The sequence below is a fragment of the Copadichromis virginalis genome, linkage group LG3 (assembly GCF_057382275.1).
Source record: "Copadichromis virginalis isolate Kocher_CV1m ecotype Utaka linkage group LG3, C_Virginalis_male_GT1.1, whole genome shotgun sequence".
NCBI classification, from domain to species: domain Eukaryota; kingdom Metazoa; phylum Chordata; class Actinopteri; order Cichliformes; family Cichlidae; genus Copadichromis; species Copadichromis virginalis.
The window spans coordinates 25,533,812-25,544,703 of record NC_140620.1 but is presented as its reverse complement, the minus strand read 5'-3'; the positions used below and the strand labels follow the sequence as shown (position 1 = coordinate 25,544,703).

The window sequence follows — 10,892 nt, the reverse complement described above, 5'->3', positions numbered from 1 at the left end:
TTGTTTGTAATTGAAAGTTTTTTAAGAATGCAGCACTTACTTCCAGTGCTGACTAAAATATTTATTTGAGGTAAGATTTCTTTAATGTTGTTTAAGAATTAGAAACATTAACATTTAGAATAAAACACATGATGTTATATTAGTCTGCTGGGCTGCTTGCTGTGAGATGCAGAGAGCAACAGGAAGCTTGTTTTGCTTGTTGATTTTCAGAGTAATGAGTGATGGCTCTTCAGAAGATCAGTGTGATCTTCACACACAGACCCTCGGCCTTCTCTGCTGCTGTGCTGCTTCTAACACTCGTCCTCTGCAGAGGTGAGCAGAAACTGCTGAGCATTTAAACTCATCTATGCTCAGAGCAGACACAGATCAGGGTATATGACTTATGATTATTTATATTTTGTACTGTTTACTTTTTGTTGTTTTGTGTAAACAAATGAGTCGAGAAAATGTGATTCTTTTTTTTTTTTTTTTTTTTTTTTCTTTTTTTTTTTTACACGCATTAAAAGTCTATACAGTGTATATAAAAGCTTGAAAGTCAGTATTCAGCATGATCGCCTCTGTTCTTTAATACAGCCTGAACTCTCTTAAGCAGCTTTATTGTAATCTCTATAAGTACAGTAGTCTTCACGAATCGTTCTCCAGGCTTCTTGAAGGACATTCAGAACTCTTCTTTGGATGTTGGCTGCCTTTTGTTCTGTTCTCTGTCAAGATGATCCCACATTGTTAGGATCCAGGCTCTGATCCGTGAATGATCATGTTCCCTTGTGTGTTTTTATATCCAGATATCCCTTTTTAAGGGGTTTGTAGTGTGTTTGGGATCATTGCCATGCTGAAAAATGAAGCCATTGCCAGCCAGCCCCTTTCTTGATAGTATTTCTTAATGGATCAAAATCTGATCAAGATAAGTCTTTTCTGTGTTCGTATACTTCCATCAACCTTGACAAGATCTCCAAGACCACTAGGTGAAATGCAGGGCCAAACCATGTGAGCCTCCACCATGTTTTGCTCACTGTTTTACCTCTCTCTGATCTCCATCAAAAATACTGCCAGTACTTTGAACCAAAGTCGGATCCATCCATCTCTCCGTGCAAGACCTGTTGCCACTGATTTTCAGTCCAATTCTCGTGTAATTTGGCAAACCTCAGCCTTTTCTCCCTGTTTTCCTTCCTTAAGAATTGCTTCTTGGCAGCCACCCTTCATCAGAAATGACCCTTCAGCGAACAGCAGATGGACCAGCATCTCTCAGTCAAGTCTTTGCTATTTCTTAAGCACGTGACCAGCAGCGCTCAGTCCTTCAGGACTCGCACTCAGCTCCTTCATGTCAACCATGCAGTGTCCCAGGTGCTGCGTGCCGTCCTCCATCTGTCCAGCTTGCCCCACAGTTCTCCCTCGTGCTCCTCCACCTCTTCTCCCACCTCCTCCACGAAACACCACAGTCCAGTCCAGTTCCCCGGCTCACACGCAGCCTTCCAAGCAGAGAAGCTGTCACAAAGATAGCAATCCTCTCACCCCGCTTTCTTGCTGCCTCACGGTGCGCTCTCTGTCAGCATTAAGGATGCCTCATGGAAACTAATACGGAAGAGAGGGACCGGCGACGGACCTGGAGCAGCAGCGGGAGGGAGGAGGAGAGGGAGGGGGAAGAGAGGGGAGCAGGAGAGAAAAAGACAGGGGAAGGGAGGAGTGATGAGGGAGTGAGATTCCAAATGAAAGAGAAAGCAGGACAGAATTGATGTTATGTGCAATACAAAGCTCTATCCATCAATCTTGGGCTGTCAGTCGGGGACCTAGACCCGACTGCACAGAGCACCGCAGCCAGAAAGACACGGCTCTGTCCTCCCCCTCTCTCTCTCCCTCCCTCCTTTTCTCTTCTCACTGCGCAGCCACTGCTGCAACCAGACATGGCAGCAGGGTCCCTTTGATTTCTGACGTCCGTCTCACGCCCCTTCTCCAACCTGCCCTCACCTCTACATCACTCTTTTCCTTTTCTCAGCAGTGTAACAATTGCCAAACTCCCAAGCGTGATATGTTGAAGCCAGAATCATGCAGCATGATTTGGGGACTTATACAGCTGAGGGATTTGCAGAGTATAAGGACAGTTTTTATTGCATAAAGAGCTGAGTATAACCCAACATGGCAACTTCACCACAATTTCAAATCAACAGGTTAAACACAGAATGTGATACAGATAGTAGTTGTTTCTGGGTTTTAGAGGTTTGTGGGGGTTGTTTATGTTTCGCAGCGTAGATCTAGACTGGACATTTTGAAAAAGGAATTAGGATGAGGAGTTATATATAAAGATTTTCTTTTTTTTTTTTTTTTTTTTTTTTTTTTATGACATCAGAAACAGCAGTATGCGACATTACGTGATGGCAGAGCTTCAGTTCATCCTTTGTCATTTTTTTTTTTTTTTTTTTTTTTTTTTTTTTTTTTTAATAAATAGGACAGGGGGAATGAATGAGAGAGAGAGGGGGAGAGAAAGAAAGAAAACCAAAGGGGAGAAGAGACGGTGAGAAGGGGGGGGAAGAGAGACAAAAAAAAAAAAAACTCCTGGGTCACCTGTATGGAGAAAAAAAAAACAAACAAACAAACAAACAAACAGAGGAGACAGCAAACAACAAAGAGCAACATAATAATAGAGAAAACAAAGCACCATCACAATAAACTAGCTAGTCATAGATATCAGTATTTACTAAGTAATAAACAATATTGTGCAGCACGCAAGATAGACAGCGCACAGTGTGCTTTGAGGCAGCAGCCAAGAAAGCTTTAGTCCGCGTCTGTGAATACCCATGTGTGCATACCTGTGTGGATCAGCATGCTTGCATTCCAAAGGTTTCTCCATGTAATGATCTGCCAGGGAGTGTGGGGGGGCCTCAGCCCCGTCCTCCAGGGTGTGAAGCGGGTATGGAGGAGATCAAAACTCCAGACATCCAGAGGCCCCCAGAACACAAAAGACCATGGAAGACCAACAGAGGGGCAGCCGCGCCACTGTTCCAGTAAGAGCTGAGGAGAGTCCCAGATGAGGGCTCACTCAGCAGCCGCGGAGCAGAAGCCAGGGGGGGTTGCAGTGACGCGCCCGTGAGCTCCGCCGGCCCCCAGCTGCGCCTGAGTGACCGAGCCCTAGGCCGAGAGGCCGGGGGCACCCCACCTCCAAAGGGGGCCCGAGCGAGCCCCAGGCCCCAGGCCCCGACAAGCGGCCGCCAAGGAGTGAGCCGGTGTGTACCCGGACGCCCACCCCCAGACACAAAGAACCACCAACACACCGACACCTGAGGGAGTCCGCCACCGGCAGGGGAAGTGGTGGTGGGTGGAGATAGGCCTCCAAACCTTGGAGGGCCTGAGGTGTCCCCAGAGAGGTGGCGTCTGATACCCAACCTGACATATAGACACAGACATACAGGCACACACAGACACAAACATCCATTCCCACCCTCATGCTCTCATATGCACTCACTCCACACTCAACCAACGTGGAGACAGACATAAAGAGACGCTGTACACACAATCACACTCCCCAAGCGTACTCTACAATCCGGGTCTAGGTACCCTTGCCCCTGGAGGGGGGAATTGCACCCAGACCCAGGTGGTGTTACCCTTTTCCCTGCGGTGGGGAGAGGCAGACCACCCCGACTCCGCAGCAGCAGGGAGGCCCCACACCCCAGACCGCAGTCGGACGGCCAACTCCTCCTACTAGCCCTCCCGCTCCAGCAGGCCGCAGAGAATGGGGGTGGGAGAAGACTCCAAACCTCCCTCCACCCGCTCATTGTAGTGTTGATGCATATGTGTTCTAAGGTGCAATTAAAACCCAGGAGGGCATGGAGCTACCTGCCAAGGAGCAGCAGGTAAGCGCATAGTCCCTCCTGCTAACCCTCAATGACTAAGTGTATTTAAAATTGAGAGGTGGGCAACGACGTCAGGGGTGAGGTATACACCCTGATGGTGATTTGGACTCCGTGATTGTGCCCACCCCCAAGATCCTATATGTATGTGTAATGAGAGTGTGAATAATGTGAATGTCTAAGATGTGGGATAAAATTGAGGCAGAGGCAGCCAGAAGGGGACAGGGGGGGGGGGGGTAGCCTCCTCTGCACCCTGGTGACATACCCCCACTCCAAGGCCCTGCATGTGTGGGTGGTTGTGGAGGAGCGGGAAGAGGGAGGCAGCTGGAGATGGGGAGGGAAGGAAGGGAGGGGCAGGTAACCCCTCCCTGGGGCCAGCTCCCCCGCTGACCCCAGTAGGCACTCCCACCCTCCGCGACCCGCCAGGGAAGGGGGGCCCAGGCCCATCAGACCGGGGCCCAGTGCAGTAGCGCCCCCCGGCTCCACAGAGCCCTGGACAGTCCACCCAACCCCACCACAGAGAAAACTGCACCCACCCCACCAACCACACATCTTCCAGACTACATAAGACGGTAAACGCCCAGGCTGAGATCTTCCTCCACCTCTCCTGTATCTCCCCCTCCTGCAGAGAGTTCCTGAGAGAAGAAAGCTCCTGCCAGATGTGACCATCCCCCCCACCAGTTGAAGAGCCCCCCAGGCGGCTCGATGCACCGGCGGCACCCTGCTCCAGGGCCGGGCCCCCATGCACCCACCCGCCCACAACCCCGGCAACACACCAACCAGGACCCGAGCCCCCGAGGCCCGGCCCGGGCCCCCGCCCAGAGACGGAGCACCCCCAGAACCTCACGCCCATCCCGGACCCACCCAGGGGCAGCCAGGTTGCCAGGTCAGTAACCCACGTCCGTCAGCACAGACCCTCCCCTAGCCCCGCTGCACGCAGCCGCGAGGAAACAGTCACCTGAGAGCCAACAGAGCCCTCAACCGGACGTGACCGCTACCCCGGGTTGAGCCCCCCAAGGAAGATGCCTCCGGGGAACCCCCCGACGCCCTAAGCCTGTCCCTACCCCCTCACCAATCACAACAGTGAAGGCGGGACCAAACTATGACCCCCCACCCCCACTAGGTGATGGAGCTGATAAAAGGGGCCCAGAGCAATTGATCTGATGTGGTGGCAGAGGCTGTGTCAAGACTAATGTAATCTAATAGATAATTTCTATATTGGTTAGAATTAAGATTATTTTTATTTTTCCAGTTCATGAGGACTGTTTTCTTGGCTATGCATAGGGCAGTGAAGATCATATGGGCTATATTCTTTTCTGAAGTGACATTATCTAAGCTGCCCAACAAACACACTAAGGGGGAGGTTGGAATGTTACATTTCAGACATTTTGATAAGTCTTCACATATCTCGCGCCAAAACTTTTGCACTGGTGGACAGAACCAAAGAGCGTGGATGTAATTGTCTGGTGTATTGCCTTGACAGTGTGAGCAGTTGTTGGAAGATGTAAAGCCCATCTTGAACATCCGATGACCTGTATAGTGCACTCTATGAAGTATTTTGTGATGTGATTCTTTACATCATGATTGTTGGAAACATCTAGTATCTTTAGGATGAACCAGAACTACCAGGACCAGATTGTGGAGTTGTGAATGAATGAATATAGCAGGCTGTGTTGTGGGGGCCTTGAAGCTCTTTGGATTATAACAGAAATTATGCTTTGTTTATTCCTGTGTTTTACTGTCTGATGTTGTCTAAAGTTTTGAGTGTGTCTGCTCCTCTCTGTCTCCTCAACAGGATCATTTGTAGTGGATGTGACACAGAGCTCCTATCAGGCAGAGGAGAACCACAACATCACACTGGAGTGGACGTTCACCACCAAACCAGACACGTCCATCCCAACACTGAAGATCTCCTGTTACCTGAATACTGATCAAACATACTCAACTCTGTATTATCTTCATGGTGGTGTCGAGTTATCAGAGGTTCAGGATGAAGAGTTTTCAGGACGAGTCCAGAGTGACAAAGACGCCCTCAGAGAAGGACGAATCAGACTCCAGCTGTCCAGACTCAGGACTGAGGACTCGGGTCTGTACCTGTGTGAGGTGGACACAGGTTATGGCCGCGGCTACAACAGCTGCAGAGTCACCGTATCTGGTCAGACGATTGATTTATACACATGTGATCACTGTGAGCTGTTAAAGTGGATCAAGGTTGGATCGTGAGATTGGTTTTTGTAAACCTAACATTTGATTTTTTGAAGAGAGAAAAAGAAAAAAAGCTATCTTAAGATAGTTTCCCCCTTCAAAAAACTGTGTATTTATAAATATCCTGTTTGATTGATGAAGTTTCCGATTCCAGACAAAAATGACCAGAAAAACTGTGTAGTTAGAAAATTACATCCATAAACTGCATCACACAGACACACACCTGCTAATTAGTGCTGAGTACAGTAACAGACATATAGGAAGTCTACACAGAGATGATATGATGGTAAAACTATCCATGGAGACCAACACTGGTTCATGTAGAAGACTGTAAACATGATCATTTCTGCTTTAAGTTGGACTTTTTAACACAAGAGTCTTTGTGGCTTACACACACGTGAGGCTAATTCTTCATGGAGCTGCTGGTCCAGGTAACATCCCTGAAGGAGGCCTCAGAGTCTGAGTCGACCACAGAAATCCACAGTGTCCAACCTCAGTGACACTGTTACTGAGCAGCTTCATCAGGACATGTGATGAAACCAACACTGAAGAGCTACAAACTGTTTCTCTCATCACAACAGTTTGTTTGTTTTTGGGTTCTTCATTGTTAGTTTCATGTTTCAGTTTTGTTTCAGTGTTCAGTTTCCACTTGGTAGCAATAAAACTGTGTACAGAGCCGAGAGCAGCTTAATTCACTGCTACATTACATCAATTTCAACAATTTATTAAACAATATTTTATTTTACTTTATTTTAGAATCAAAGCCTGAGAAGAATGAAACAACTCAGCAACCTGGAAGTCTCCAACCACCAAATCTGAACGACGAGACCAGACGTAAATCTTTACAGTTTACGAAATCATTCTTTCATTGTATTGCTTATACACAGTACAGTCAGGAGATATGGGCCAAATCTGAGAACTGAGTTAATTTACCAGAACAGAAAACGCAGTTTTCTAGAAATGGATTTCGTTCAGTCTCAGACTAAAAGGAGTCCAAGACTAGGCTCGTTCTATAGAAGTGAAACTGAGTCTGTGTAGTGTTGGCTTAATGAAAGGTAATGGTCAATGTTGGGTAGTAATGGAATACATGTACCGCCGTTACGTATTTAAAATACAAAATATGAGTAACTGTATTCCGTTACAGTTATCATTTAAAAAGGTGGTATTTAGAATACAGTTACTTTGTTGAAATAAATGGATTACACGGCGGTACTTTCCTGTTTCATATTGTGGCGGGTCAGGACTGTTTGAGTTTTGTTTGACAGCTATGTTCTGTTGTTCCAGGCGGCAGCGTTACGGTTGCCATGGTTACAGGGTGACGCTCTCTCTCTGCGCTTTTTTGTTGTTGTTGTTGTTGTGCTAAGCTAATAGGCAGAATGCTACAGGCATAGCCCTAAAGAATGTAGGAAAGTACGAGTTGTCATCGAGCAGAAACGGGAGCTGGAAGCATGTAAATATAATAATAACCACTGCAGCCAAGAAGAGTGCCTGATGAGCCCAGTTGTAAGTAAGCTATTAAGACTCGACTGTACACTGTGTTTGTGTTTTCCTCCGACACAATAAGTTCCGTTGGAGCAGCCTTTCAACGCCTCTCTCTGTCTCTCGCTAGCAAAGTTGACCCAGACAACAAAGTAAAGCTAGTTTTTGGCTACGAGCCGACACAGAACCCGACGCATTAGCCAGATGTCCCTTTACTATGGTTCGGAGTAACCTTCCCAACACTGGTAATGGTAGGGAGGTAATGAAACATCAGGCTAACAATACAAACAGTTTTCATCTTAGATCATCTTTGAAAATCTGGAAAACAACAAAGTAAAATCCTCCCATAAACCTGCAGCTCTTTCAGGTAAACATACTGAGGTTCTGATTCAAAATGTCAAATATCAGTTTTATCCAGTTCTGGGTTTTGGGGCCTCGAGTCTTTCCTGGGGCAAAAGGCCTGATGTAACCTGGAGGTCACCAGACTGTAAGAATAGAATAGAATAGAATAGAATAGAATAGAATAGAATAGAATAGAATTCAACTTTATTGTCATTGCACATGCACAGGTACAGGGCAACGAAATGCAGTTTGCATCCATCCAGAAGTGCTTTAGTGATATAGGTATATTACAATATATATTAGCAATAGTATAGATATGTAAGTATATTACAGAAATGGGTCTATTATGGTATGTTATAATGTACACGGTATGAAGTATGTTGTGAATATTCTATAACTATAAGTATGTACAGGCTGTAGTGAGTACAAGCTATGTACAGGCTATGAACAGGATATAAATATGAAAAACTATACAGAATATGAAATAAATAACTTTACAGAAATCTGAGATATACAGCTATACAGAAATGGGAACTATGCAAGTTGTAAACAGTTGTAGGATTAAAGATTATTGAATGTACAGAATGATTATTTACACAGAGCTATACAGTAGTGCAGTTAAGATAAGTGAGGGTGTAGATAGTTTCTACAGAGGCTATATAAAGTGCTAGTGGTTGTGAGTGGTGGTTCACTCCATGTTATTATTGTGTGTTTGAGGGTACAGTTGTCCATTGTGGGTGTGTGTATGTTCAGTCCATGAGTTTAACGTGGGTCAGATGTCAGGAGGCAGAGTTCAGGAGTCTGACAGCTGTGGGGAAGAAGCTGTTCCGGTACCTGGTGGTCTTAGTCCGGAGGCTCCTGTGGCGCCTCCCAGAGGGCAGGAGGGTGAAGAGTCCATGTGATGGGTGACTGGGGTCTTTGATGATTTTCCCAGTCCTTTTCAGACACCGCTTCCTGTAGATGTCTTTTATGGCAGGAAGTGGTGCTCCGGCGATGCGCTGGGCAGTTTTCACGACCCTCTGCAACGCCTTCCGGTCCGAGGCAGAGCAGTTCCCGTACCAGACTGTTATACAGTTGGTCAGGATGCTCTCGATGGTGCAGTGATAGAAGTTCACCAGGATGTCTGAGGACAGGTGGTTCTTCCTCAGAGTCCTCAAGAAGAAGAGGCGCTGGTGAGCCTTCTTGACCAGCTTGGAGCAGTTGGTCGTCCAGGTGAGATCCTCGGAGATGTGGACTCCCAGGAACTTGAAGCTGCTCACACGCTCCACAGCCGTCCCCTTAATGTGGATGGGTGGATGTGGGTCAGCATTCCTCCTGTAGTCCACGATGAGCTCCTTGGTCTTCTCGGTGTTAAGCAGCAGGTTGTTTGTGTCGCACCACTCAGCCAGACAATCCACCTCCTCCTAAGTGGAGATAAATTAAATGAAACATGTAAATAAAGTCTGGTGTTCACCTCTCAGAATAATACTGGTTATTACCTAATTCCACTTATTGTCTTTAAAATGTGCTCATTTACATCATTAACACTGAATTATGTTTGTACTGTGTTTGTAACTGTGGATTGTCTTTGTAGGCCAGGGAAGAATCGTCATGACTGTATTCATCTGTATCTCTGTGTTCCCGTGGGGATTTATGTTTTATCAGAATTGTAGAGAACACGTAAGTCTGTGATTTTCTTGTAAGAGCTGTAAATGTAAAAATACCAGAACATTTAACAGATTTTTTGTCATGGTGAAATGGAAGTAAAGGACTCAGGTGCGAGACTTCTTGCAGAGTGACAGTGAATTTATTCACAGTGAAAAGGTGAGTCAATAGTTCGAGTCTGTAATCCAGAAAGAGCAGTGCAATAATAATCCAAAACCGCTCCTATGACTTCTCCCCTCAGTGACAGTGCTGTAATAATCCAAAACCGCTCCTTGTGCCGGCTCCTCCTCCGATCTCTGTATCCTGGGGGCAGATGAGAAAAACACACGCACTGTAACTCAACCGTTCTCTCTTTCACAAGCTGAGTATACTAGCCACGATTACGCTACCCGGTTTAGTTCAACGTTCCAGCGTTGGTTGTGACTCGACTGCACCGTTAAATAGGGCTGCTTCAGATCAGTTGTAGCCGGCGAAGTAATTACGTACAGGTGCGACGCTTCCAGCTCCGGACCCTCCCCTCCGGTCAGCTGCCGTGCCGTGCCACGGCTTCCGGAGGTACATGTCTCCGCAGCAAAACACATGCACAAGATGGAGAGGAGAACACGACGCAGTACACACAAACACCCCCAAAAAGTGGCAAGGTAATCGGTGAGGACACCTAACCGTGACAGTACCCCCCCATTAACGGGAGCCTCCCGGCGACCGACCAAACTTGTCAGGGTGCTGGCGGCGGAACTCTCTCACCATGGCGTCATCGAGAATCGCAGACCGCGGCACCCAGGAACGCTCCTCCGGACCATACCCGGCCCAATCCACCAAGAACTGAAAGCCCCTACCGCGGCGCCGGGCATCCATAATGCGGGTGATGGAATACGCCGGGACGCGGTCGATAATCCGGGCGGGTGGCGGGGGCCCGGAGGGCGGGCACAAAGGGCTGGTCCGGACCGGTTTCACCTGGGAAACATGAAACACATTATGAATCCTCATGGCACGAGGAAGGGCCAAGCGAACAGTCACTGGGTTCAGAACAGCCTGGATCGAAAAGGGCCCAATGAAACGCGGGGCCAACTTCCTGGATTCAGTCCGCAAAGGAACATACCTGGAAGAGAGCCACACTTGCTGCCCAACACGATAGGCAGGGGCAGGGGTGCGGCGACGATCAGCCAGCCTCTTATTCTGTTCCGCCGTCCTCAACAGAGCCGCCCGGGTGGCGCGCCACGCTCGCCTGCAGCGTCTCATATGATGCCAGCTCGCCTTCAGTGATGGTGAGTAGAGGCGGCTGGTACCCCAGCGACGCCTCAAACGGAGACACCCAAGTGGCCGCTGACATGCTGGAATTGTGAGCGTACTCGACCCAAGCTAATTGGCCACTCCAGGTGGATT

General features: G+C 47.7%; 1 protein-coding gene across 1 annotated transcript; it reads left to right on the top strand.

The window, feature by feature from the left end:
* Nucleotides 1-5: 5 nt before the first annotated feature.
* On the top strand, nucleotides 6-6,062 carry LOC146713651 (uncharacterized). The gene is made up of 3 exons (XM_085438827.1): nucleotides 6-70; nucleotides 211-312; nucleotides 5,635-6,062. The coding sequence occupies exons 2-3, from the start codon at nucleotides 222-224 to the stop codon at nucleotides 6,060-6,062; spliced, it is 519 nt and encodes a 172-aa protein (XP_085294953.1). The 5' UTR covers nucleotides 6-70; nucleotides 211-221.
* Nucleotides 6,063-10,892: the final 4,830 nt, after the last annotated feature.

Bases quoted from the DNA above. Each gene is read 5' to 3' on its own strand.
- LOC146713651 (XM_085438827.1), top strand. From the start codon at position 222: ATGGCTCTTCAGAAGATCAGTGTGATCTTCACACACAGACCCTCGGCC. The intron at 313-5,634 runs GTGAGCAGAAAC...TCTCCTCAACAG, and splicing joins AACACTCGTCCTCTGCAGAG to GATCATTTGTAGTGGATGTG.